Here is a 27668-nt window from a genome sequence, read left to right on the forward strand (position 1 = left end):
GGACCCACAGCTCGGACTTAACCGAGGGCTAACGATCACCTCACATCCATGTCCAGGACATAAGCAGAAGACGAAGACAAATTTATTCAATTAAACATTCGCTGTATCAAACGTGAAGGGAGGATACGGTCCATTAAACCTGAGAAATGTGGAGCTTATCCCGCAATATATGTGTGGTTAGAGAAACCTCCCGGTCGCAGCAATATCTCAACAAATGGCTGGGTAATCATTTGATACGTCTTGCCGAATCAGCTGATTTAGAACAGGTGATCTTTTTGTCACATTGTTGTGGTGATACTGATGGCTCTTATTTAGTTCTTTAGTTTTAGTTGCATAATCCTGTAAAATTACTGTTTAGTTTAAATTGTTGTGGATATTTATGACTGTTTCCTAGATTACGCTTTCTGGACGAGTTATAGGAGAAAGTGCTCTAAAGTGATTTATTCATAGGAATTCATGTGGGTCTTTCAAAAGCTAGATTTAAAAAATCTTGAATGTAAATCCAATGAATTTTATCTTTCACACGTTGTATTTCTCATATATACATAGAGTAATACACGACTAAAATACTCTTTACAGGAATTCTTTGTTACTGGAACGAGTATTTTGAACCTAATGTTACGAAGTAAGTTGGAAATCCAATGCAACGGTATCTTTTTTCAAATAAAAAATAAAAAAAAATACTTATGCGTATGTCCAAAAGGGAAAACTTGGAAAGATTAAAAAATTATTTTCGTTTTAGGCAAAACTATCTAAAATCCTTGGATATATGGATAAAATGAATGGTCATACCTTTAGTAACAGATGTGTTAGTCTGTAACAAAGCTACACAAGACATCTCACTTTAAATTGCACTACCTTAAAGCTAATAATGCATATGTGGGTTGAAACATCAATTATTTTTTTACTAGTAACAATAATTAACTGAATGTCATAATGTTGTTGAAGGCCATGTTGTTGTAGCTTTTTGCGTTAATAGAATACACGCTTTGTTACTTTAAAACTGTACTACATAGAACTAGTAGATTCACTGAGCAAAAAATGCAACTGAAGGTAGTACTGGATTGATAATTTTGTTAGCAAATCGAGACGCTGTAAAATTTTGTTATTTTGGTACCAAATAAAGGAATCAACCAGCTCATCGGCTCATGGCATTCTCACAATCATTCAATCCCTAATTCCCTTGGTTCTGGGGAACAAGCCGGTCTAGTGGTAGTGCGTGGGACTTTGGTTCCTGAGGTCGCAGGTTCAAATCCCGCCAAATTACCAATAATCTTTATCTAAGTGATAATGCCGCAACCCTAGGTCTAGTCTGAAGTAATGGGAAACTCTATTTCTACCTAGAGCCTAGTGTCAAAGGACAAAGAATTCCCTAGTTCTAATGCACTAAGAATTACAGTGTAATTTGGTATATTAGGATGGTGGCCAACGTCTCGCAATTCTCTCATTCAGTGCTTCCTCCAGTTGTATCTCTAGCTCAGTGAGTTTGTTAACACACTGTTACCAACATTACTGCATATTTCTCCACCCTCTTCTGACCCTCTCATTCTCCAGACCCGGTGACCCGGCGGGACCCTGACTGCTGCCACGGGGGCCACGTCGACCCCAACTGTATGCCTCTGGAGGTTCCTCCCCACGACCCCTTCTACAGCCATTACCACCAGAGGTGTCTCAACATGCTGAGGTCCGTGGCGGGGGTGCGGCCTGGCTGTCGTCTTGGTAAGTCAAATTGTGGTTTGATACAAATTAAACCTTTTAATATTAGAGATTTTGTGGTTTGGAGCGAGCTGGTCTAGTGATAGAGCTCGGGGCTTCGGTTCCTGAGGTCCCGGTTCATATCCCGCCAATCATCTGTGTATTTTATCCATCTGATAATTTTGCGATCCTCTAGAAATAGTCTGAAGTAATGTGTAAAAGAGTTCCGCACTAGAACTAGCGTCCTAGGATGTGAAGGTAGGAAATACAAATGTTTTAGAGATTTAGTAAATAGATACGCGATTTTTACAGGAAAAAACATAGGATGTTTGTATGAAAACTAACTAGTTGGGTACATTAGTAGTGAAAAATTATAGTAAGCAACAAGAGTAGCAAGAAAAAGACATAAGAAAGTAGCTCCAAATAATTAATTTTTATAAATAACCAGCATAATAAATAACAATGCGATAAACTCTAAGCAACAAGAAAATAACAGGATAGACTCTAGTATCCCTATTGTGTATGATGGTCATTGTACTCACATGTAACATCTGCCTGGTAATGGTGATTTCATAAACTGTAATAAATAACTCTAATGAAATCGTAACAATCAATATCAATGTACTAAATACTGAAGTATAATGGTCTACCACAGACATGTTTTTGAACACTTTTGAAAGCTACAAAGCCGTTGTTCGAAAACTAAATAGCTAAGGGGTTCTTTATTTCTAAAACAACCCAAGCCACAAAGAGTACAAATTAATTTCTCCCTCTGTTTCTCATCGCTTCATGTTTTCTTAGCGCGAACCACTCTCAATCGCCGCCCATTCTACTGAAATGAGAGCGTTTAGTACTTGTGTTGTCATGTTAAACTGTTCACTTATAGTTTACGTACATATTTAAATATATTTTCAATGTATGCCTTATGGTCAGTTGTTCAATAGATTTAAATTAGTACGCATAAGAATAGAAACACATTTTAGTGCAACGTTGACAGGAAAATTTAACATTATATCAGGATTATTCATATTTTTCACAAGGTCAACGAGCTCACGTCAAAGTATTTCTTTCGAGTGGAATTTGCAACAAATTTGTAAAACGAATAGAAGTGAAAGATGGGTCTGCTGTGTTTCATAACAATAGAAAAACGACGGTAGCATTAGTAAAATACATTAGTTTTACGAATAATTTTCATACTGTTGATGAGTTTAAAAGAAAGTTATACTATATAGCATAAGTCCCATGCTGACATACCCCACTGGCATAAATCATTGACATAATTCATATTTTACAAATTTACGCTAGTTTATTAATATTTGGTTTTAGAAACTTATACTCTTAAGTATAAGTCACATACTGACATATCTCACAGCCAAAAATCATTATCATTTACGATCTTAATGTGATCTAACATCATAAGTATTATTCTACTTCTTAGTTTGGTATTATTTAAGTCCAGATAGAAAATAATTATTGAAGAAATCCAGGCCAACTATTCATATTATCTAATGTACTTTCATCCAAAGAATTGAATTCCTTTTAAACCATACACTATAGTAAGTATTTAATAAAACCACAGGATTATAAAATACTAATACTGGAGCTATAATATTATATACAGCAACTTACGCCTATAATTCGTGTTATCTGCGAAATACTTATTACTTACTTTTTCTACCTCCAATCAAAGCTATCTTTCTGTCCTTTCAATTTCCATAGTTCGCCTTTTCACCCGTAATGACTTATTTATAACCTCCCCTCTTTAGCAGCCCTCCAAGTCGAAGTTTATCGACTGGAATATTAAGTTTCTTTTTCCACACTCGACTGAATTTTTTCATTTCCCCGCCGTCGCGAAGGTTTTATCCTGTAATTAAGAATGGTAATAAGTCGGATCAGGCGCGGGCACAATCTTATCTGACTGCAGTCTACGCGACATGAAACAATTCAATCAGGAGTATTGGATTATTATGCTAGCATTGAACTTCTTCGAGACTACTGTGTTTGGATTGGTTTGGTTAGAACTTTGCCCTAAAATAGCACAACATACAGTAATTAATAAAAAACGCGTATGAAAGTTTCTTAATATTCTGTAAATTTGTATTAGTAAGTTTTAGGATTAAAACATTGACGAATGTTACTAAAATGCCAGGTTACTTTTTAATTCGGCAATAACTGGTTAGCATTGACAAATGAGGATATTCTAAATTATTGTCTATAACCAGCATAAGGCAATTCTAGAAGGCTAGAAACACCAAAATCATTTATTTAAACTATTTAACACATTATTTTGCTTAGATGAATAATATCAATGTCTTTGGCAATGCCTAGCTGTCCTTGATTTGTAATCTTTTAATAAATATTCCTAGTTAAAAATATCTGACCTACATATTTGTAACAACGTCCCCTTCCGGCACTCGATCCCATCATAAACTTACTTATCCTTCATTCGTATGGTCGTCATTTCATAAATACCTTCTTATGAAAGTACTAAAGTATCATAATATTTGAGTTGAAATACTCATACTGCAGTTATTAGACTACCTTAATAATTAAATATTTACTCTATACGAGCGTTGAAATAGTTAACATAAAAAATAAACGAATAAAACTCAAGCAGTAAAATTAATTGCTTAATATTGTTTCGTTGCTCCAAAAATACTTCAAACTTAACTTGGGTAGGGACAATTTCTTAAATTCGAAGTCAAACACTATATTTTCCTGAGCGACAGAAATGTATTTACAGTGCAATACTTTTTTCCCTGGGGTAATTAATTACTCTAAAGGGAGCGAGCTGTGGCAGTGGTGGTGTCTATAGTGGTAGAGCACGGGGCTTCCTAGCCCGAGGTGCCAGGTTCAAATCCTGCCGATCACCAATGGATTTTATCCAAATTGTGATGATTCCGCGGAAGTAAGGTGGTAACAGTTCGGGGTTAGAACCTAACATCCTAGTTTGTGAAGGTAGGGCATAAAATTAAAGTAAACATCCTATACACCTAAGGGGATCAAGTTCTCCAACATGATATATAAAAACCAAATTTTCTCAATGATAAATTAAATCCTCTCGAAGCTTCTAATATAGGCCTACAGGTTTGCGAATATCAAAAGTCACGGCAAGACATCCATCGCGAAGCTTCACTAACCCTTCCCTCTCGTAATGAATACTTAAGCTGTTAATTGGACTGCTTCAATGAGACTCTTGCAACAATACCCTAGACACCCCTTTGTAAAACGGCGGCAAATGTTGTATGTTCATTTTCTTGGAAGCTGCTTGAATGTACGATTTATTCCACCGCAGACAATCTGTTTAGATTTTTTATGTGATGTGCAATAAGGGTGAAAAACTATTTAAAAGTCAATTTGTATAGCCTCAGGACAGTGTGTAATGAAAAATAGCTCAAATGTACCTCATCAGACAGCCATCGACATCAAAATATATGTTTACATGGAATAACACTTATTTTTTAGTTGTTCAAGCATTGTCTTTTGAGGTGTGCTTTCCATTATTCGTAAACATTTCTATATCAGCCATAAAATAAACATTGCAGTTCATTTATTTGAAACAAAAAAATCACGAATGTTTAATTTATTACAACATTCTTTCTATAGTAACAAGAGATACAAGCCTGATTAGAGATACATAAATATAACTATGAACACAATCTTATGTATTAAAAAACTTTTGCTAAACTTATGACAGCTAGCCTGACCATACTACTGGCCCGAATTACATGCAGGTTGTACCAAAACAAAGGTTATCGGTCGTATATGTGCAGGTTTAATTTTTATTTTGAAAATATTTATGTTAATTGGGTCAAAAATGGAAATTCAACTTTTCTTGTGGAGATTTAACATGTGACTAACTCTATATATTAATAGACAAGCATGTTTATTGCAACCTTTTTTTCTCAGCTGATGTGCTTCGCAGGGAAAATCTACACATACGGTTAGAACGATATTTGACTGTAGATATGCAGAATCCTTTTATAAATTAAAATAGGTTAAAAAATAAGCACAACAAATTAATTAAAAAAAAAAAAAAACATGGGCCTTATAGGTTGCCATGTTGGTGACGAAATAACAACAACATATAAACAGAAAATCAAAACAAATGGAAGAAATTCCAATCACATGTTTTATTTACAGCGTGGGGTGAAAATAGAGAAGTTTGCACAGTACATACTTTTGGTCGAGTTTTCGACCACGGGGCGAGCTCTAGTTTATGGTATAAAAGTAGCACAAAGTTGTTTGATAGGCAGCATGATAAATTGTTACAAGTGGCTTATAACTTTTTTGTTGGCTGAATGAAAGGGGAATGTATACAGTAACGTGATTTTTTACTTAAATAGATCTAGAGGAACCCCGTCGAAATCGACGGTTAATCTTGAGGTTTTATGTAAATTCAGCTAACTGCGTTGGATAGAGTGAAGTCATTAAAATCTTAGTTATATGAAGGGAGGATAAGCAATAATAAGTTTCACACGCATACTATATGTATCAGAAACATCACTTACCAGTCGCTAAACTACGTATTTATAAATATTTAGTGAACTAACGATTAAGAAAATGATCGTATGGTAGAAGAACAAGATAACCTTACAATATAATACTTCTCAGACCATGACACACACAAATTCGCTTCAAACTGAGTGTTTGTTTTATTAATGAAGAGCCTTAGCTCATCAATGGTGCTTGTATTGAGCTTGTCTGTTAACATTGCTGTTATTATTCTCACCAGCCTCATCTTGAGCCTCATCTTGGGGGAAAGTAAAAACTGCAAAAAAAACTTTTGTTTTAAAGCCTTTTGAAGTAACATTTGACGGGAAAAAGTGTTGAATATGGCAATTTTTATAATTAACCTAATTTCATCCACTAATTTAAGACTGATCCACTCAATTACTGTATGTTCTTTTTTAATAAAACAAATTGATGACAGCTGGTCCATAATAGATGTGATGCTTACTTCAGTATCCAATAGTCAATTATTTTACCCTCACCCTTCACTAATATTTGTGTTAAAATACGCACTTAGATGGTCCCCATTTCAATCAATTGGCAATATATATTTGCTTAATAACCCCTGTAAAAAATTCACAGAGTTATTTGTACACCTTCATATCATTTCTTGAGTTGGTCATTTTGCTTGCAATTCATGTCTCAAAGACAATATAACAAAGATAACTGCATACTCGCCCAGGTATAAGTGGACTATTATTATTCAAGGCGGTTGTAGACACTAGATGGCAGTTTTGTGCCTGTGGAATAAAAATCCACGTTTAACACGACGATGAAGACCATTTGACGTGTCTGTATATTTGGCCTCTCACTTGCTTCTGTTAGTTTTAAAATACTTACAATTGTTATGCATGATGTTGATCGGGTAGCTCGAAATTCTTATTAACAATTGCAAGGTGATTTTTTTTATATATTATATTGATATTGAATATTTTAAACTTTAATAATTATCTCTAGCTAGAAATTATTAGTATTGTTTATGATTTATCTTATGATTGAAGTGTAAGAATAATACAACTCTATTATAATATTGCTGAAAGATTGCGAAAAATAAACGGTAGGCTTATCAGTAAACTGACTCTTGCTTTCTTCCATTAGCTTGTCAACAACATTCTCATGGGTAAACAGTGGGATTGACTATGTAATTATATTGGTAAAACCAAAAAGATTTCACTAACTTTTGAACCGTAATTTTTACAGCATTGGATGTTGTCCGGTTTTGTTTAGAGTTAAAAGGGCCATAAAATACTAAATTTTAATCCTATTCCTTTGTTCAGTTTTTATAAAAATCCCAATTTTAAAATCTTTATTGGTTTTATGAAAAATCGCTATTAAAAATCAAAGTTTTGCAAAAATATTAAATATTCCAAGATGATAGCATGGTTTAGTACCCACATAACAAATGCCATCAAAATCAGACCACAAATGTAGTCTGTACACATGCAAAGAATGAGAAAGAAAACTTACATTGGTTTAGGTTTTATGGTTTTTATTTTCAATAAAGCATTAGTAATTTTACGGCGTCATAACTTTTGTTTAAATACAGTATGTGCAAACACGACAAAATTTACATTACAATATTGAGATTCAAAAATCTACATATGTACATTGGTATCAAATTCTGTTGTTCAGTATTGCTTTCAATAAAATCTTTACAATGCATTGGTAACTTTGCAGATTCTGAACTTTTTAAAAGGTTTAAAATACGACAACAATTAAGGAACAACATATAAGAGACAAAAACTTCAAAACCTGACAATTTAGTATACTAAACCTGGCGTTAGTATACTTACTGAAAAAAACTTAAACAGTTTTAGGTTGAAATACAGGTACGTTAGGAGTGAAATTCAACTTAAGATACTTGATAAATGTGTTTATTAATATCCCCATACAACTCCCAATAAATGGATAAACGACTCCCAAGTCAAGTTTGCAGTCGAACGCTCACAGTCTCAATAAACACGGCTTAGGTGTGATATCTGGGATCTCTCCTTAGACTCCGCTCGGGATCCTTGAATACCAATATAAAGTTCAAATCCACATACTGCACCTCACTCGACATATTGCTTTAAAGTTGAATAAAAATATCTAAACACAAAGAGAAACATTATTTGAATTTAATATTTGACCCATTATGTCATGTGATATATTAGTTCTATGTTTTAAATCGTACATAGTGGCAAATAACCGTTTTTGCATTTTGGTTCGCTCAAAAACTGTCTTACAAATTATAGTACAAAATTTAATACATTTGATGGTTGTGTCAACTTGAGTTACGTTCCACCAATAGATACAAAATAAATAACAACGACGATTAAACATGGGTTGAACATGATCAAGTTAGTTGGACAATAATAATAAAATGTCATTGAAATAAATACTTACCAATAAAATTACAGACTTAACAGAATATTTAAACCTTAGTCAACCAATCGTGATACTTTGAGTAGTAAATTTATACTAAGTGAAATTATAACTCTCCGTGTGCCAAGCTTTATCAGGGGGGAAGGTAAAGTTCACTAATTTATCCTTAGATCCCGATTTGAATGGTATGAATAGTTTCTATTAACTCTATATTAGCAACCAAATTTTAGTTTTAAATCCAGCAGTCATGGATTATACAGCTATATTAGATAAATACAGGGTGATTGATATAAGTGTGCCAGCCGTTTTATTCGAAAACCATAAGAGATATCAAACAAAGTTAAATGGTAAGTGCGTTGGACTTTTTATTTAAAAAATCGTTGTAAAGTCGAAAAAAATATTTTAGCCGCCATTTTTCCAATATGGTCGCCAACTTTGATTTTTCTTATTCTGGTAGAAAATGTAATTTTAAGACGATTTTATTCTTGTAATTTTTTTCATAAACCTAACCGTTTCAAAGATAATAATGGTTTAAGTTGTGAAATTTTGAATGGTTTTCGAATAAAACAGCTGGTATGCTTGCTTAGGCCTTTATCGAAACTCTTTCTCATGCAGAAATTTCAAAACTTTAACCATTATTATCTTTGAAACGGTTAGGTTTATGAAAAAAACTAGCTGTACCCGCGGGCTTTGCCCCGTTTAACTTCATAAGTGAGCTCGTTCGCATGGTTCAATCACGTGCTGGTTGAAGTTCGTTCGCTACGCTCACTCACCTTTAGGTTGGAGCTCGTTCGCTGCGCTCACTTGCCTTCAGGTCAGCTCGTTCGCTACGCTAACTCGCCTCCAGGTTTAAGTTCGTTCGCTACGCTCACTCACCTTTTGGTTGCAAATTAGCTGTTGTCATAAATTAAAAAAAATAATATTGCTGCACCCTGTTGGTAATCCTTGTAATTTTAATGCTATTGAACATCATAGAACAGAACCAACTTGTTTAATTGAAACAGCTGTTAAGATTCATTAATTCCTTTTAAATATGAAAAATCATAAGGTTAACATGGGGAACTACAGAGCCACTGGGGCGGAGCCCAAAAGCCCGACCAGAATAAAAACTACTTAGTTTTCCTATTTAATGCCCAAAGAATCGGTGAACCAAATATCAGCCTCTTAGGTAAATGAGAAGTGGGAGAATTAGTGATGAGTGAGTGAGTGTGTCAGTGAGGGCTTTGCCTTTTATAAGTATAGATCACAAGAATAAAATCGTCTTAAAATTACATTTTCTACCAGAATACATCATAACATACAGGGTGTTCCATAAGAAAAATCAAAGTTGGCGGCCATATTTGAAAAATGGCGGCTAAAATAATTTTTTTTACTTGACTACAATTTTTTAAATAAAAAATCCAAGGCACTTACCACTTGACTTTTTTTGATATCTCTTATAGTTTTCGAATAAAACGGCTGGCACACTTATATCAATCACCCTGTATGAAAAGGTTTTAAGTGTTTGTTGAGTATATTAAATTAGGAATAACCAACGGAGCCTAATGGAAACAGTAACCATCCTAATCCGGCTGGCTTAAGCCCTCAAAACAATCATTATGAAACAATGCACAACCTTTCTAAGGTCCTAGAAAAATGTTTACATATAGAATGTTAAGCACATTCTATATGTAAACATTTTTCTAGGACCTTATGACCAAATCAGACTTATGACTCTGTAATACCTGTTAAAGTTGGTGTAAGGCAAACACATTTTCAGAAAGTAACATCCTCAATAAATAATAAAACTGCTCAACAACAATGGCAAGTAAATCCTGCAAGTTCTGTAAGATTTCTGTACCCCAAATCACACACTGAAATTCAGACAAATGCAAATATAAAGATAAGTTTGAAATATAACTGAGTAACAACTTTCTGAAAGAATTTCCCAGAGTAACAGTTCTGCAGATGATTGCAGACTACGATAAAAAGCCCTGATTTCCATACTGAGTGCCGATACTGGTAATCGAATATTTATAGCTGTTAAGTTTTACCCCCAAGCCTTTTATATCCTTAGCGAATTGATCGTCTTGAATTTTAAACTTGGCTGTTCTTTCTTTGACTTCTTTGTCTGTGTTTTATCTCCTGTAAAACATTTCGTGCATTTGAAACTAGTTTGAATAAAGTTAAATTCTTTAATAGAAAAAAATGTACTTGATGGGGTTTATTACAAAGTTCATACACCATTGTTGTATTTGTACAGTTTACAACAGTTTGTTTGTGTAACTGTATGGAAATTAAGTCCATAGCACAATTTTTGTACGAGGAGTTTATCAACTCCTCATGTTTTGATATGCAATGTTCAGTTTCCACCCCTCTTGCTATATGATTTGTCATTGAATAAAATATCTTGTGAAATCAACTGTGAAAAACAACTTATAAATGTGATTCTATCAAGAAATTGAATTAGAAATACCAAATTCCACCTCAATGTTTGATTATTCTGTACGAGCTGAGCAGTGCTGTAAGGGTGTCTTGTACAAACAGAATCAAACGGCGGTTTTGGAGCAGAGCCCGAACCCTTCGATTGGCCTATCAGAAACATTTACCATCACAACTTCCTTTAATGTTAAGAACAAATTTAACTAGCCAGATGGATTCAATTGAAATTATAATCACATTCTACAAGAGAAAAAATAACAAAGTAAGGATCATTTACAGAGTACCAACTTAAGTTTTGTTATGATTGACCATACGAGGATATTTCACAGTATAATTCTATAGTGCAGTAAAATTGTCTATGTAAATTTTTAAAACATTATAAACCAATGAAAGCTAACAAATTTTGATAAGAGTTTTCAATACGTTTTCATAAGAACACTATTTACGTGATTTGTGTACACTACTTTGCCTACGACAGTGTTTTAATTACTAAAAATCACTACTCATAACTTCTAAAAAAGGTTAGGTTTTAGTTCATAACGTCTCATTGCCACTGACAGTGATGCAACGAAACATTGTACCAAACACTAATTACACCACTCAATTAAATTGGCCTGAACAGCTGATAAGGTGAAGTTAGAATCATTACAATATTACCTCTTCTCTCTTAATCCTTGAACCTCATTGGTCCGTTACTCGTGTCGTTTTGAAAAAACTATGCTGTTATGAAGTAAACAATGCTGTTATGAGAAACTTTTTAATTCTAAGAACTAAACTAAAACGGTCGTAGGTTATTGTTAACGTAAATATTTTTATTTTTTAACGTTTCTATTAGGTTCCCCTCCTTTAAACGTTGCTCTTGCACACGGGACTGACTTGATGAAGCCGGTACATTACAATATTGAACTACATAATGCATACAGCTGGATACTAAAGTAGACATCCATATATATGGACCAGCTGTCACAAATGTTTTATCAGAAAATAAGATAATTCAGTGAGTCAGCCACAGAAAACGCTGTTGTCTCTACCTTATTTATGGTTGCTGACATAGTTGACGGGTCATACTACTGTTAATACTGTTCTATGAAATGGCGACCATACAAAGTAGGTATTTTAAGCCAAGTACGAATGGAGATGAGTGTATGATGACAGTTGTTATGGCTCACCTTAAGTTGTTCCATTAGTTTGACTTGGTAAAATAATCATGTTGACTTGGTAAAATGTTCATGTATTCGACAAAAGTCAGTTATTTAAATCAGCCCAATCGGTCAGTGGCTCACATAAATTACGACAGTTTTTATTAAAGAACTGGCGATAAATTTGACATGGGGATCTACCTTGTAATTTTAGTCCGTATAGCTACTAACTTACTATAAACTTATTATTATAACTTATTATAAACTTGAATAATGCATGTTATGACAAAACAATCAGTGATTTACTCCATAGCTCTATATTTCAGCCATATTGAATTCACCTAGATACCTGCCTTTTTGGCGCTAAGTATCAAAAAAGTGCAAAATTTACCACCAAAAGTGGTCCATAAAACCACGTACCTCCTAATATTGTTAAAAGTGACATACTACCTCACAGAGACAGTTATATGAACCATGCACCTCGGTTATATGATAATGTTATACTTCGCATCACCTCTAGAATGGCGGGAACCGTGTGATTTATCCCCGCGTTATTTCTACCCTGTTAAAAACTCGCGTAGAGCGCCATTGCTATAACGAATGTCTTGGAAAATGTATTTATAGGGGGCAGTTTGGAGTAATGTTCCGCAATAGAAGTATTCTTGGCACTTTAATAGCATTAATAACATAAAGAATAAACTTCGGATGAAGAAAATAGTATATAAATTATGTAGATTTATTTTTATAGCGCGTATTTATTTATTTTAGTGTTGTTGTTAAAGGGAACATTTTTTGTTTGTGGAACAATTTTCTTTATAGTAGGCTACGTACAAGTTGCGAACACTTCTTTACCTACGACAATTTTTAATGAATAACAATCACTACTCAGAACGTCAAAGAGAGGTTGTTTTCGTTTATAATTTATAACCTCTCATTGCCACTGATTGTGATGCAACGACTCATTGTCCCAACCACTCACTCATTGTAGAATCAATTAAATTGTCCCCAACAGCTGATTAATTGACGTTCGAATTATTACAATTTTACTTACTTTCCCTCAATACTTGAAGCTCATTGGTCCAAACTTGTACTGTAAAGTAACAAAACGATACTGTAAAGAATGTAAACAAAGTGTTAAATTAATCTTTTCAATTTTATGAACTGAATTGAAAAGGTTAGTTAAAAAAAAAACTGTCGTAGATAAAAAATATTATCCTTACTCAAGTTAACATTTTCGGCTTTCAAATGTTTAATATTATTACAGAAAAATCTCTAATGGCATTTACATTACAAAATATCTTACACTAAAATGCCGTATACTTAAGGGTATGACAAAGTTGATTTTCTAATGAAATTACATTTGACAAGATAAAAAAGCATAAAAAAGGAATTTATTATTCAAGTAATCAAAATATAAACAGATTCCCTTTCAAACTATCCAACATCTCCATGCCACCTTGAAACACATTCTATATCTCTCTATTCTGACGGAATAAATAATAATAGTTCTCTGTATAGTATTGTATTACACACGCCTTGAACCCCCGCGTTCTATCGCGTAGCTTCTTCAAGTGCTATAACAATTTCATTTCGATAATGATTGCTATAAAATATACTACATTTACCATATTCAAATGAAATTACGTCAGTGGACATAACGTTTAAAGAAAAATTTACACACTAAAAAAACTGTTATTACATTACAAAATAGGTAAATACTAAGATAAGTAACGACGCAAAGTTTCATTGGTTAGCTAGAGCTTAAGAATCAAGTTTAGAGGCGGTAAAAGTAGATTATTTAGCTAATAATGGTTGTTACATGTATTTATTGGTTTAGTTTTATGGCAAAATACTAAAGGTACTCCACTAACAGAAATCACCAAATTAACATTGGGGTGTTTATAACACAAAAAAATTTGATTTCTACTTATTTACTATTTATTTTATATTTCTATTCTACATATACTATATATATAAAAAAAAACAACTATAAATTAGGGAGCAGGTTGGTCAAGCAGTACAGAGCAGCTTTTCTGTCCCAACGGTCCCGTAATCCATGTAATCATTTGTTTGATTTTTATCACGAAAATTCTTTTAGATGATGATAATTAACCGATCATATATAGCCTAGCTTGAATTAATAAGTAAAACGGATCTTTGCTACAGCATATAATCCTTGTTAAATCAGTTCAACACTTATCTAAGCTAAAAGCACGAGTAAAGTTGGATTAAAAATTTGGCCGACAAGTAATTTGATCAATTTGTCAAACGCAAAACAGAAGATTTGCAAGTGACAAATCAATAGGTGGATTGTGCTCATTATCCCCTCATCAGCTCGGACTGACAGTGCCGCCACCCTCCCGGCGCAAACTTACCCTTCTTTGTCCCTCTGATTAGATTTTTAGATTTATAACAAGTGATAATTTTTGCTAATCTAGTGTTGGTTTCCTAGTATAGTTGTAGATCTGTATCTGATAAAACTAGAGGGGCTTAGAGTTTTTAGGCGGTTTGGCATATTGGGTAGTTTCGGTAACCAAGTTATTCGGAAACCAGGAATTTTATTCATATGTTTTGATTTTCTGTTTATATGTCGTTGTTATTTCGTCACCAGCATGGGAACCCATTTTAATTATTTTTTAGTTTTAAATTCATTTTTGGTGTTTATTTTAAAGTTTTTTTTTAGTTTATAAAGGGATTCTGCACGTCTATAGGAAAATATATTTCTAACAGTATGCGTAGATTTTCCCTGCGATGCACAAAAAATGAGAAAAAAGGTTTTCAAGAAACATGCTTGCCTATTAATATATAGGATTAATCCTAAAATGCAGTAAATGTAGCAACTAGATCTATACGCTTCGAAACATAATCCTGTAACGTTTGGTCAGTTTAAAAGGTGAATGCACATAAGAGACTTGTGCGATCTCAAGTGATAATCTCATGGTCCAGTTAATTGAACTGCAGACAATAGGGTAAGGAATCTGAGGTCCCTGGCTTGTTTGAACACAGACTACTGTTTAATTCAGACACACGCCCTGAGATTAAACGGGTCCATTGTCGTAACATTACAAGATCAGCGAATGGTTCTGTCGTCTTGTTAGAGGGGTACACTTGATTGTGGGTGTGGTGGTGGTTGAAACTGTTCAACAATGTTAAACAGGTGTGGAGCCTATTTTGTGAATACTTGTGGTAAATATTTGCTGGTGTATGACATAAAGTTAAGAGGATCATCCAATCCTAAATAACAAGAGAATACCCATGCGCTAATTGCACATTTTATTTGAGTTCAAATTTTTTTTCAGCGCAAAACGAATAATGCAATACACTTTTACATGTCAAAGATAATGTTTGTGTAAGATAGTTATTAGTTGACAGATACTAATTTATACTAAACTAGCTGAATCCGGCAGACGTTGTCTTGCCTTTGACTATTTATAATCCCGCGGGCTTTGCCCCGTTTAACTTCTTAATTTTCAAGATGATCTCGTTCGCATGGCTCAATCACATCCGGTTGAAGTTCGTTCGCTAAGCTCACTCACCTTTAGGTTGGAGCTCGTTCGCTACGCTCACTCACCTTTAGGTTGGAGCTCGTTCGCTGCGCTCACTTGCCTTCAGGTTAGCTCGTTCGCTATGCTCACTTGCCTTCAGGTTAGCTCGTTCGCTACGCTAACTCGCCTCCAGGTTGAAGTTCGTTCGCTACGCTCACTCACCTTTTGGTTGCAAATTAGCTGTTGTCATAAATGTAAAAGAAATAATAGTGCTGCACCCTGTTGGTAATCCTTGTAACTTTAATGCTATTGAACATCATAGAACAGAACCAACTTGTTTAATTGAAACCGCTGTTAAGATTCATTAATTCCATTTCTCCTAAGGTTAACATGGGAAACTCCAGAGCCACTGGGGCGGAGCCGATTGGACGGATCACGAAATTGATTGTGTATAAACCTATTCCATGACATTCTACACGTATGTACCAAGTTTCGTGGCAATCGGTTCAGCGGTGTCTGAGTTTGCCAAACAAACAAACAAATATATATACAAACATCCTCTTTTATACTTATAGATCAAATTTGATTATTGTTTATGCCTATATATACTATTAAATGTAATTTACCCACCTAATGCAGGTTAATTCCATCTCGTGTTTACTCTTCGATTGGGGTTAAACATTTATCTGAAGGATCAGCTATAGTTAAATTACAACTGTCATTTAAAACCGATGATATAAAAATTATGGTCAGGATCACTGGATCACTAGGGAGGCGAATCCCTAAATGGTTTTACCATTTTAGTTACTATTTGTCCACATACTGGATCATTAGCTTTCAAATCATAAATACGTCGTAAAAGTCGCCTAAGTAGAATGGTTGACAAAGGAATGTTACAGAGGAAACAATTAAAGTATTTAGTATATAGGTATATTATGAATATGTGCAGTAAATTATATTATGATGCGTAAATATATAAAACGCATCATAAAACACACATGCTTATTGGAAATGATTCCAATGAAAATTATTCGACAGCTTGAGCGAAACAGTAAAAAATGCATTTTTTCACTACAGTAGGACGAAAATGTGATTTAAAATATTCATATTCATGTTAACATGGATGAATATACAAAATTGCATTCAGTATATACTTCCAACCAACTTCTTAATATACTTCCAAGGTATACTTCCATATACTTCTTATATACTTCCAATTTTACACTTAAGAACTACTACTAATTTCCATTTTACCTTTCATGACTGCTCATCTACTGGTCCCCATTCACATTTCACCTTTATTATCTTTGCGAGTATTTGACTCCAGTAAATCAACAATATTCCCTCTACAGCCCCGAAATGCAGTTAAGTGCGTGTAGCTTCACCACTCCTGAATAACAACTACCTGCTTTGCATCGTAAAGCCAATACTTCATAAAGAATATTCGCTTTATTCGCCGTCGCAAACTATTCTCACGTACTCGCCTTCGATGTCATTATAAATGTTTAATCTTCTGTTAACATTGTTGTGTGGCGTTCAACGAGGGGATTTGAGTTTGTGACTAGCTGGCCTGGTTGGTCAAAATTGTTGGCTTAAGAATAAATAAACATAAGTTTTGTTAGTTTTAAAGTTAGCATTTTAGAATTATATAGACGTAGCATTCCGTTAATCACAGAGAAGCGATCTAGAGGTAAAGCACGGGACTTCGTAACTCAAGGTTCCGGGTTCAAATAGCGCGAACCACCAATGGAATTTTAGGTGTTAATGCCACGATCCTCTAGGACTAGCCTAAAGTGAAATGTGTAAAACAGTCCCGAGCTAGAGTCTAGTGTCCCTGGACGTGAAGGTGGGGCATAATAAAGCATTCAGTAAGTGGTATTTTATAGCATTTCATTCATATGAAATACATCTAATTGCCTAGCGAATTGATCGATAATAGTCTAAATTTAATAAATCGGCCATGTCGTTAAGTTATGTCACATGCAGACAAAATCAGAAATCAAATATTTGTTAGTCTATATATTTAATTCCGTAAGCGAATCGGTCCCCACGAAATATATCGAGCTACGAAAGATGTAGCATGGCTGTTGAGGATTCAGGTCCAAGGACGGTGGGAAAATATCAGAAGTGTCAAAAATCACCCCTGTTCTGCCCCACAGGCCGTCAAAGATCCAGTCATTTTCTAATGGAAGTACTGCTACAGTGTTTCTAGAAGCTGTTTTACATAGCCTATTTGCTTGCTTATTATTTTTAGGTTGGGATGCTAATGTAGATTTGAAATGTATCGTATTAGGGGAAGACCGCGACTACAAAGGATCTAGTAGTTATGAATGGTGCACAGCATATGGAATGATGGTTAAGGACAAATTACAACGGAGGGGTAGGACAGTAATTGCTGGTATGGTCCCCTAGTATTATTTAAAAAAGGTCTATTAAGTTTCTATATACTTTTAAAACAGTTCAGTGTTTTGATATGTAATTTTTGTTGTTTTTGGTCCTGAAAAGGTGTCTTATTGTCTAAAAAAACAAAAACAATTATATACAGGAAAATCTAATCCTTCTTGTCTTAGGAAAAGGGCCAGTAAGGAAAGTGCTAATAAGGATGAAATATTTTATCCCTACAACACAATCAATATTAAATTTTGCTACTCGTCTATTTATATTTTAATCCTACAATCAGTCTTTACTTCTGATGTGGTGTTGGATTTAACAAGCTCCAATCAGCTTTTAGCCACCTCAGCGTCAGCACATGGACAGCTGATTATCACTTTGAGATTAATTTGCCCCTTTTATTCCTATTTAAGTCCATACAGATAGAAAAACCCTGTAAAACGTATTGTTCAACTCATAAACATTTTGTTAAGTTGTAGAAAGCTCAGTATCAAAACTATGTTACAGGGAACCTCTTTGTAAAAGGGCGAGGTTTCGTTCGATGAAAAGCATTAAGTTACGTTGACGTTTTTAACTGGTTTTATTCATTGGAACTTACTTATTTTATTCGCATTTCTTCATAAAATCGTAAAATTAATAATCCTTATATGATATGGGTGATTTTTTTACCAAAGTAAAGTAACACTTATAACACTGACTCGCTAAGATTTCTTGAGAATTATTTGTTTTTCAGGATTGAAATTTACATTATGTTTGACCATTTGTTTTTGTTACATTGATAAAAATTGCGCCAAACCTTTTGTTTAGTGGCCTTAAAAAGATTATAATACAACTTTGCATTATAATGGTGCATTATCGTATTAAGGTACAATTAAAAATATACGAAAACTTAAACACATTTTGTTCGACATTTCAAATACAGGTGTTTTTTGTCTAACAATAGAACGGTGCTAGAACGTCATTTAGCTACATCAGTGTACTGCGGAGTTTGCCTATAAGCAGGCACACGCCGCATCAGAATATATTTCATGTACAATACATGTTTTCATATACCAGAAAACTTTGCTTCTTAACTGTCTCGATATTAAGAAACAATTTGTCACACTGTTTCAAGAGTTATTACATAGACTAAGTACAAGTAGACAACTAGAAGTAGACTTCCCACTGTAAATTGTGAAGCTGCTTTTCGAGTTGTTTTGATCTATGGTTATTCTAACCGATAATACTCAAACTATTTTTAATACCTCGACCTTTTAATACTGATTCTTAATATCTTTGAGACAGTTGTTATCAGAACTGTCCACCAACTTCAATAGTTTCTAGCTTAAAACTTTACGACTTCCAAAATAAATAATAAGCTTTGAAAGAACGTTAAAATGAGTCTGGAGTTATGGTGGACCCAAACTGAATAAGAATGGTCTACTTTGCATCAACACTAACGTGGCAAAGAATCACCTTCGCTGATTTATATCACCATTATTTCCACGGGGTGATACTGTAGAGAGAGTTCCATACCACCCCGGTATCACTGTGGGAATTGGAATCATACATGTCAGTGAACTGAAGAAAAATAATGCTATATATATAATATTTTATGATTTTCTGAGACAAAGACTTTTTGATGTTTTAATACAAACTCCTAGATTAGCTGGATAGTTAGGTTCTGTAATGATAAGTGTATAGCGTCATCGAGAATCGAAATTAATACTGCTAAGGCCTTATTATAGAGTCAAAATAAAACATAAAACGTTTATTAAATACTCCCGCCGCAGTAAACGTTTATGCATACGAATTTAAATTCGTCTGATTGGAAATTTACAAAAATATTACTAATATTATAAAATTTTCATAAACAAGACATATTTCCCCCCCAATTTAATAACATTAGTTTAACAAGTACTTGTGTTCTACTGCTGCGGGGACTTCAAACACCTTTTTAACCAAATCTTAATTAATTGTATAATATGAAATAAATAAACTTTCCAAATTTGATTTACATACATCCATAAACAAGCAGAGCACAAGGGGTTTCTTTTTTTTCTCCAAGAATAACATGGCAATTACGTATAAAAATATAAAAATAAATGGCAATACACAATCATATAAAAATTTGAGTGAATACCGTACTGATTTGTTTTTTTTTCGATGTCCGCAGAGGCTAACTCTGTGAACATCAAAATTAAAAAACAAATCGGTCCTGGGACTAGGTCCTAAAAATTCGCTAAAACTAACCAGACCAAAGGGACCTCATTGTATTGCTCGATTCATACATATTTTACTAATAATTGACAAAACTCAATTACAACAACACCAGAGTATTCAGGATTAAAACTAGTCTATGTATTTTTTTTTATGATTTCACGAGTTTTAACCACGAAGACTATTACTAGAATGTCATTGGTCAGTGAAACACTAAATTCGTAGGCAAGAAAAATCGCTTGAATCCCTAAATGATCGATGGTCGGCAATTATTATAAGAAAATAACTAAACGACTTATTTATATTCATGGTTACAGCATAGTTGCCATTATAAACTCCACTCACAACTCTAGTATTCAATATAGGCTATTTTCCACGCTCAAAATGAACCCCTTTTAACAATTAACAATTTGCAATTGTTGGTAAAAATGTAGTATCCCTTTCTGTGAACATTACAACAATGTTCAATGCAAAGACCGACTGTTTAAACAGGGACTCAAGTAATTGGACCGGCTGCCGCTAAGAAAACATTAGAGAAACAGAAAACTGGAGAAATTAATTTGCTATTTGTTTGCTTTAGAAAATTAACTGTTTCGCGTCCCCGCTTTGCGCCTTTGTAGTCCTCGTCTTTGTCGTATTGAGGAAACCATTGTTAGTCCTGTTGAGTAATCTCCATTCATATTCCTCTGCCGAAAGGCTATAGACATCGGTGCAATGATCTAGCGTACTGAAATACATAATCTTATTCTTTTTTTCTTAAAGTTGTATTGTGTAGGTACACAACTTGATAGAAAACCCCAGCTGACAAAAGTTGAATTGTAACCTACTTGCTAAAAAAGCACAATAGGCCTACTAAAATTGCACAATAAAATTGGTAATATTGTTGTATATTATTGTCAAAAATTGCATCACATATCCATTGTCATAAACATTATATTTTAAACCAGTTGATTTTCTTCACCTTCGTCTTATACTTAATATTAAAATCTTCTATTACCTACTTTAATTGAGTATCATCAAAGATACAATTTACGATAAACTATATTCCGTACACTTTGGTGTAGTATTGAATCACTTAACATATAGAAAAGAGGTTAATTTACCTTAACTTCGTCTTGTGACTCATATACTCTCAGGGCGGATCACAGCCGTTTCGGAGGCTAAGTCGCCTTTTTCAGATCCTTGTCAAGAACATCAGATTTCAGTCATACTGAGATAATCATAACATTAAATAAGTAGACACAAACATTTAGACATAACATACAAATTGAATATTCTACTACTGTGGCCGCTGGTCCGCACGGTTGACAAGTCCGAACTTGTTTGAACTGATTTCACAATTTTTGCATTATAATAGTGCATTATGGTATTGAGTTACAATTAAAAAATATACATCAGCCTAAAATATGTTGTTGAAATAAGAAAAACGAGTTCTTCTACTCCAAGCTTATTAATTAACAATACAACGGCGTCACACGTGATTTAGCTACAGTAGTGTACTGCGTAGTTTGCCTATCCGCAGGCGCACACTCACGCCGAACTACAGTAATTTTACTATCCTTTATACGGGATTTGAACACTAAAAAACTGATAATTTTATAAGAAACTAGCTGCTGTACCCGTGCTTCGCAACGGGATGAAAATACAGTTACGATGAACGGTTGTCCCCTTAATATGACCCCCCCCTTTAATATGAATTAATACTATATCATAAAATGTCATCCTTTCAATGATTACATTTAATTCAATCTTAGATTATATAATGAAGAAAAATAAACATTTAACATGAAATTCCAGGAAAATCTACAAATAACATTATTTTCATAACTTAGACACATAAAAAATCTTAAAGCAGAGCCTTGATACAGCAATGATTATAGAATCCTTTTTATTCATTTCCATAATCAACGACATAGCTTTAGAATAAATACATTTGTATGGATAACGGTTAAAAGAAATACCAAAGTTAAACTTTCAGACCGTAAAACAAGGGATGACACGTACATTTACATTTGGAGATAAATTTGAAACCATTTTTATGGAACAATAATATCCCGATTGCAGAGTTTATTCACTAAGTCATTAGAAAGTCTTATTCTTCAATCGCGACGGAAGACAAAGACCGAAGAATAAATCAAAAGTTGAAAGGCGCGACTATTGAAGCCGAATGTTTGCGCAAGGAACCGCTCCCAAAACTCAGCGTCTGCTGTTTTCATAAGACTGTGTATTTTCTCCTTGGGTAAACGTATGAGAATCTGAAATATACGCGGGTCTTACTTACTTTTGTGAGGTTTCCACATTTGCGAGTCGATATTGAAATGTTCTCGGATTGAACTGGTGAAGTGAAATGTTTATAAGCCATCAGTCTGTAAAATTGTTGGATATTTTTTGGCGTAGGGAGTTCAAAATGAGTTAAAATAGTTTTGTGTTCTAGCTGCACTTGAAGACAATGAACTATTTGTATTTGTCTACAACCATTGACTATTGTATACTGAAGTTCTGTCAATAGACGACTGCAAATTAAAAAGTACTCATACTTTCAAGAAAATAAATGTTCAACCCTCGATGAGCTTGTTTACATAACCATCATGGTGTTATTAGGTGACCACATTTAGTAATAAACTTAAGTAATAATTCAAAAAATTTAATCAAAATATTAATAGTGTTATTTTTTCGAATACAAGATCAGGATTAGTATCAGCACTTTCTGGCTTAAAATATTTCGTATAGTGGAAACTGTCCTATAAAAGTGTTTTGGAGTACATTGATGCCAATTGAAGTACACTTACACACATTCATGCTAGTTCTGAAAATTTAAGCACACCTTTTTACACCCCAATTGCCTTTATTATCCATAAATAAATAAAGTCAACAAGTGGCAATAATATTTTGTAAACTTAAAACGAATCGGTAACAAAAATAAACTTTAGAGTCGCTTTTACTCTAAAAGGTTTCCTAATTAACCTAGCATAACCTAATTTTCCTGGCTTTTAACTGGGTAAATCCCGACTCAAAATACAATATAATCATAACATGTTGATTTACCAATCACTCCTGTATAAATCTTTTCTCCAAGCTTTCATTTAAATCTACAAAAATGCATAACTAATTTTACTTAGGCCAACTGTTTTCTAAATTAAACAGCAGAACTGCAGAATCCAAATTTTAACAGTTTTTGTACAGTCAAATAGTAGATTATTGTTTTACTTATTGAAACGTAGCCCTACGTAAATGAGAAGTTCCTATTTAATCCTCATTACTCTTTGAGACTATCTTTGACCCTTCAAGTAGAGGAGACCGCAGTGAATGGCCCTTAGGTCTGAATTGATCCTCAACATTCACATTTACTGATGTCCAATCACAATTACACCTTGAATCACCCTTCTAGCATAGCGTCAGCTGTTTAAGTCATTACAAATCTGGTCATTAAAAATAATGATGAAGTAATGAAGAGTTGAGTAAATTTACAGTATTCGAAATTTGAGATGGAATAGTTTTTATGGCCAAAATATTTGATTAGGGTTTGTAAATATCCGTGAAGATAATTGTTATATTTTTGTGATGTTTTAACTGAAGCTCCTTATGGACTTTTCAATGTATTATTAGACATTTAATGTCAGGAGTTATTTCAAAACGAATAACAGTCATATTTACAATGAGTTTAAAAGAGTCAACTCAAAGATTACCGGTGTGTAACTCAGACCATGTTTATCTTCGTTATTGATAAACCTAAAGCATTCCGGCCGTTTTTCTCCTTCTCAAAATTTCTCGCTGTACAGGCAACACAGTTCATTGGTAGAGGGCCAATTGAGAACGAAAAGTCGTTTTGGAGTAGTGTTCGGGTGCATTTGTAACCTAATAGTTGAGATTGTCTGGGTCAGGTGCTGACTGTGATGAGTTAAGCCTATTACGCGCCACTGTTCTGTAGCTGCGGTCGTTATCACGATTACGCCTCCTGTCTACGTTTCGTTGTCGTCGAGTCGGAGGCATTTAAAAGAAAAAAAAAACAAAAAATAAACAAATTATAGCTACACAAAACAACGATAAATTGACAAATGTAACTTACAATCATCCCAACACGATCCGTCATAGCGACACACAACGATAAGTACACAAATTTAAGATACAACAATACTAACACGATCCGTCTTGGGGGTTATGTGTACACAAACTCAAATAGTAAATTAAGTGTACTCAATGCGTTTCATTGAATTGAAAAATAAATAACAGCAATAAATTATACAGCTGATCAAAATGTAAACAATAATGTTCATCATAAGGATAACATGGGAACTTTCAAAGCCACTGGGGCAGAGCCCAAGGGACATTTTCAAAAATGTAAGTCCAGTTTGCAAATCTACGCGACACGCTCTTTCCAATGAGACGTCAATGGATAAAATCGGTTAAGAAATGGCAGAGGAGTTCAACCGACAATGTTTCATGTAGCGTATTAATTATATAGATTTTTATATATTAGTAATATAGTAGGTCGTGGAAAATGTATAATACAATTAAAATGTGAGCAATTGAAAAGCAATTATATCGTAATACAAAATTAGAATGGATTTGCACGAAGTTGGCAAATGATATTTTTGATGAGATGATATTATTATTATGTTTTAGATTAAATAATTCAAATACAGTAGTCATCTTTAGGGTCGGTATTGGTCGGTACTGGATGATTTTTGTTTCAGTTTTAAGTCGCCATGGAAACCTCCAAAAGAAACTGCAAAGATATCGAGTATTCCACTTTGAAACTAACTCATCAGGAAACTGAAGATAGATATTTTTTAAATCAAAACTACTGTTAAAAAAACTAATCAAACCAGCAAAAAACTTATAAATGACCGGTTTTAACTCTCTGATTACTTAAATGGTGGCTTCTTTTTAATGACTTTTACGAGCTGCTGAATCAAATTTGTTTTATTTTAGCAATCTAACATTTTACTCAATATGCTATATTTTAAAACTAATTTCAAACAGCATGTATAGTATAGTGCTTAATGGGTATCTCAAAATATTAAAAAATAAATGAAAATTACCTTAAGTACTGCACTGCAGACCCTCATGGGAATTTGATGACACTGAAGTACATTAAATGGTATTTGCAATACTTTCATCTCAGAATGTATTGAATTTATAAATATTAGATTAGTAATAAATTTTTTAATTGAGAGCCCAATAGGTTCAATTACTCATTTAAGTTTTTTCACCACACTATGATGTTTTTGGCTGTATTACATACGTTAATTGGTGGCTGAAAGTTACGTTTTGCTGGCCATGCCAGCTGTCATCGTAATTTGGGGACCGAACAGGTTTACAGCCCGGGGCCGCAAAATCAGCTGTCCGCTTACTTGGGCTTCGGCCTGCTTGTTGTGTGCGACCAGCATTCAGTGGGCAAATCCTCGACTTTGGAAGTAACCTTTCCTGGAGGTGAAAACGGGCAAGTACCCGCAGCTCACGGGGACACTCAAGGGCAACGTAACTTTCCGCAGTGTGAGGGCAACGGTTTGTAGGTACTTATGCAAACCAATCCCTGTCTCTGAGCACGGACGGTATGGTTATCTTGAGTGTGGGGGGTTCTTCCCGGAACCTCAATTGAGTCAAGGGTGTCGCCACCTCTAGTTGATAGGTTCATCCGGGTGGGTCCCACTTCTATACCTGCCTCCTTTTGGGAAACCCTGATGGCCTGGCAGTGATGTTGGGTCTGACGGGCAAACGAAGTAGATCGGGTGCTGGGTCCGAGCCCGCCAGGGGTATCTGGGGATCTATCGCTCTGGTTATCTCTGGTTTCCCAGCAATGGGTAAGGCCTCGATCGGGCAGCGGTGTAAATGGGAGGTTCCCCGTCAGCGTGCTGACGGTCCCCTTCCTCCTGGCTATCGATGGCGGGTTCTGCCTGTCAGGGATTAGATAGGTCCCGAGTGTTGCTTGCACTAAATGCGTCGGGGCGCTCTACCATGGACCTCTAGGTCTTGACCTAGTGGAACCCAGGTGGAGTGACGCTTAAACAAGCAGCCGGAATCCCTGGTTAGGATTGAGGGGCAACCCTCCTTCCGAAGGGTCTGCTTCGGCAGCCGGCGAGCCTGTTGACCTTAAGTCATCCGCCCATGATGTGCTAAAGGTTGATGCGTAAGCTTCGGCCTACATCATGGGGCCCGGGTATGTCCTAAAGGATAGGTACCGGGTATGCAGTCAGGGGGCTTCGGCTCTCATGACAAAACGAAATGGAAATGGAATGGAAATGTCCGCTTACTTAATCAGCTGAACCGCAGGGGGCCCACGCTTGCGTGGGTTCGTGGCCTGGGCGACCACGCGGACCCCAGCTCTCCCAGAGGGGAGGTAATTGCCCGGTGTTGGAACCGGCACTTCAGGTAGACCACAAGCTATGGACGACTGGACAAGCCAGCCTCTTTGGGTTGTACCCAAAGTGAGAGTACCCAGCGACATTCCCTCCATTCAGGGTGGTGTTGTGTTCAGCTCTGCTAGTGTTGATTAAGTTCATAGATCTTTCACCTGCCTGTAGCTTGTGGTTGTGACTGAGTCCTACCTGTTGTGTACGACTGACATTTTGTGAGGCATATCCTCGACTTTGGAAGTAGCCTCGTCCTGGGAGGTGAAATACCTAGCCCCCAGAGGGGAGGTAAATGCTCCGTGTTGGTATCGGCATTTTCAAGTAGGCCACAGACATGGACGACTGGGCATTGGGTCCCAGTGACATTCCTTTATCCAGGATGGAGGGGTGTTTAGCTCTAGGAGAGATGGAAGTGCATCATAATCTCTAACCTACCTGTGTCTGTGGTTCTTTGGGCTTCGGCCTGCTTGTTGTGTGCGACCAGCATTCAGTGGGCAAATCCTCGACTTTGGAAGTAACCTTTCCTGGAGGTGAAAACGGGCAAGTACCCGTAGCTCACGGGGACACTCAAGGGCAACGTAACTTTCCGCAGTGTGAGGGCAACGGTTTGTAGGCACTTATGCAAACCAATCCCTGTCTCTGAGTACGGATGGTATGGTTATCTTGAGTGTGGGGGGTTCTTCCCGGAACCTCAATTGAGTCAAGGGTGTCGCCACCTCTGGTGGATAGGTTCATCCGGGTGGGTCCCACTTCTATACCTGCCTCCTTTTGGGAAACCCTGATGGCCTGGCAGTGATGTTGGGTCTGACGGGCAAACGAAGTAGATCGGGTGCTGGGTCCGAGCCCGCCAGGGGTATCTGGGGATCTATCGCTCTGGTTATCTCTGGTTTCCCAGCAATGGGTAAGGCCTCGATCGGGTAGTGGTGTAAATGGGAGGTTGGGGTTCCCCCCGTCAGCGTGCTGACGGTCCCCTTCCTCCTGGCTATTGATGGCGGGTTCTGCCTGTCAGGGATTAGATAGGTCCCGAGTGTTGCTTGCACTAAATGCGTCGGGGCGCTCTACCATGGACCTCTAGGTCCTGACCTAGTGGAACCCAGGTGGAGTGACGC

At 35.4% G+C, this 27668-nt stretch overlaps 1 protein-coding gene across 1 annotated transcript in view; it reads left to right on the forward strand.

The window, feature by feature from the left end:
* LOC128989965 (lactoperoxidase-like) overlaps positions 1 to 27668 on the forward strand; it is a 101640-nt gene that overhangs the window by 36168 nt on the left and 37804 nt on the right. Inside the window, exon 6 of the mRNA XM_054412140.1 lies at positions 1555 to 1719. Within this exon, the coding sequence (XP_054268115.1) occupies positions 1555 to 1719 (165 nt within the window). The remainder of the gene's footprint in view (positions 1 to 1554; positions 1720 to 27668) is intronic.

Source organism: Macrosteles quadrilineatus, unplaced genomic scaffold, assembly GCF_028750875.1.
Source record: "Macrosteles quadrilineatus isolate MER2022 unplaced genomic scaffold, UCM_ALF_1.0 Scaffold_3__2_contigs__length_128488019, whole genome shotgun sequence".
Taxonomy (NCBI): Eukaryota; Metazoa; Arthropoda; class Insecta; order Hemiptera; family Cicadellidae; genus Macrosteles; species Macrosteles quadrilineatus.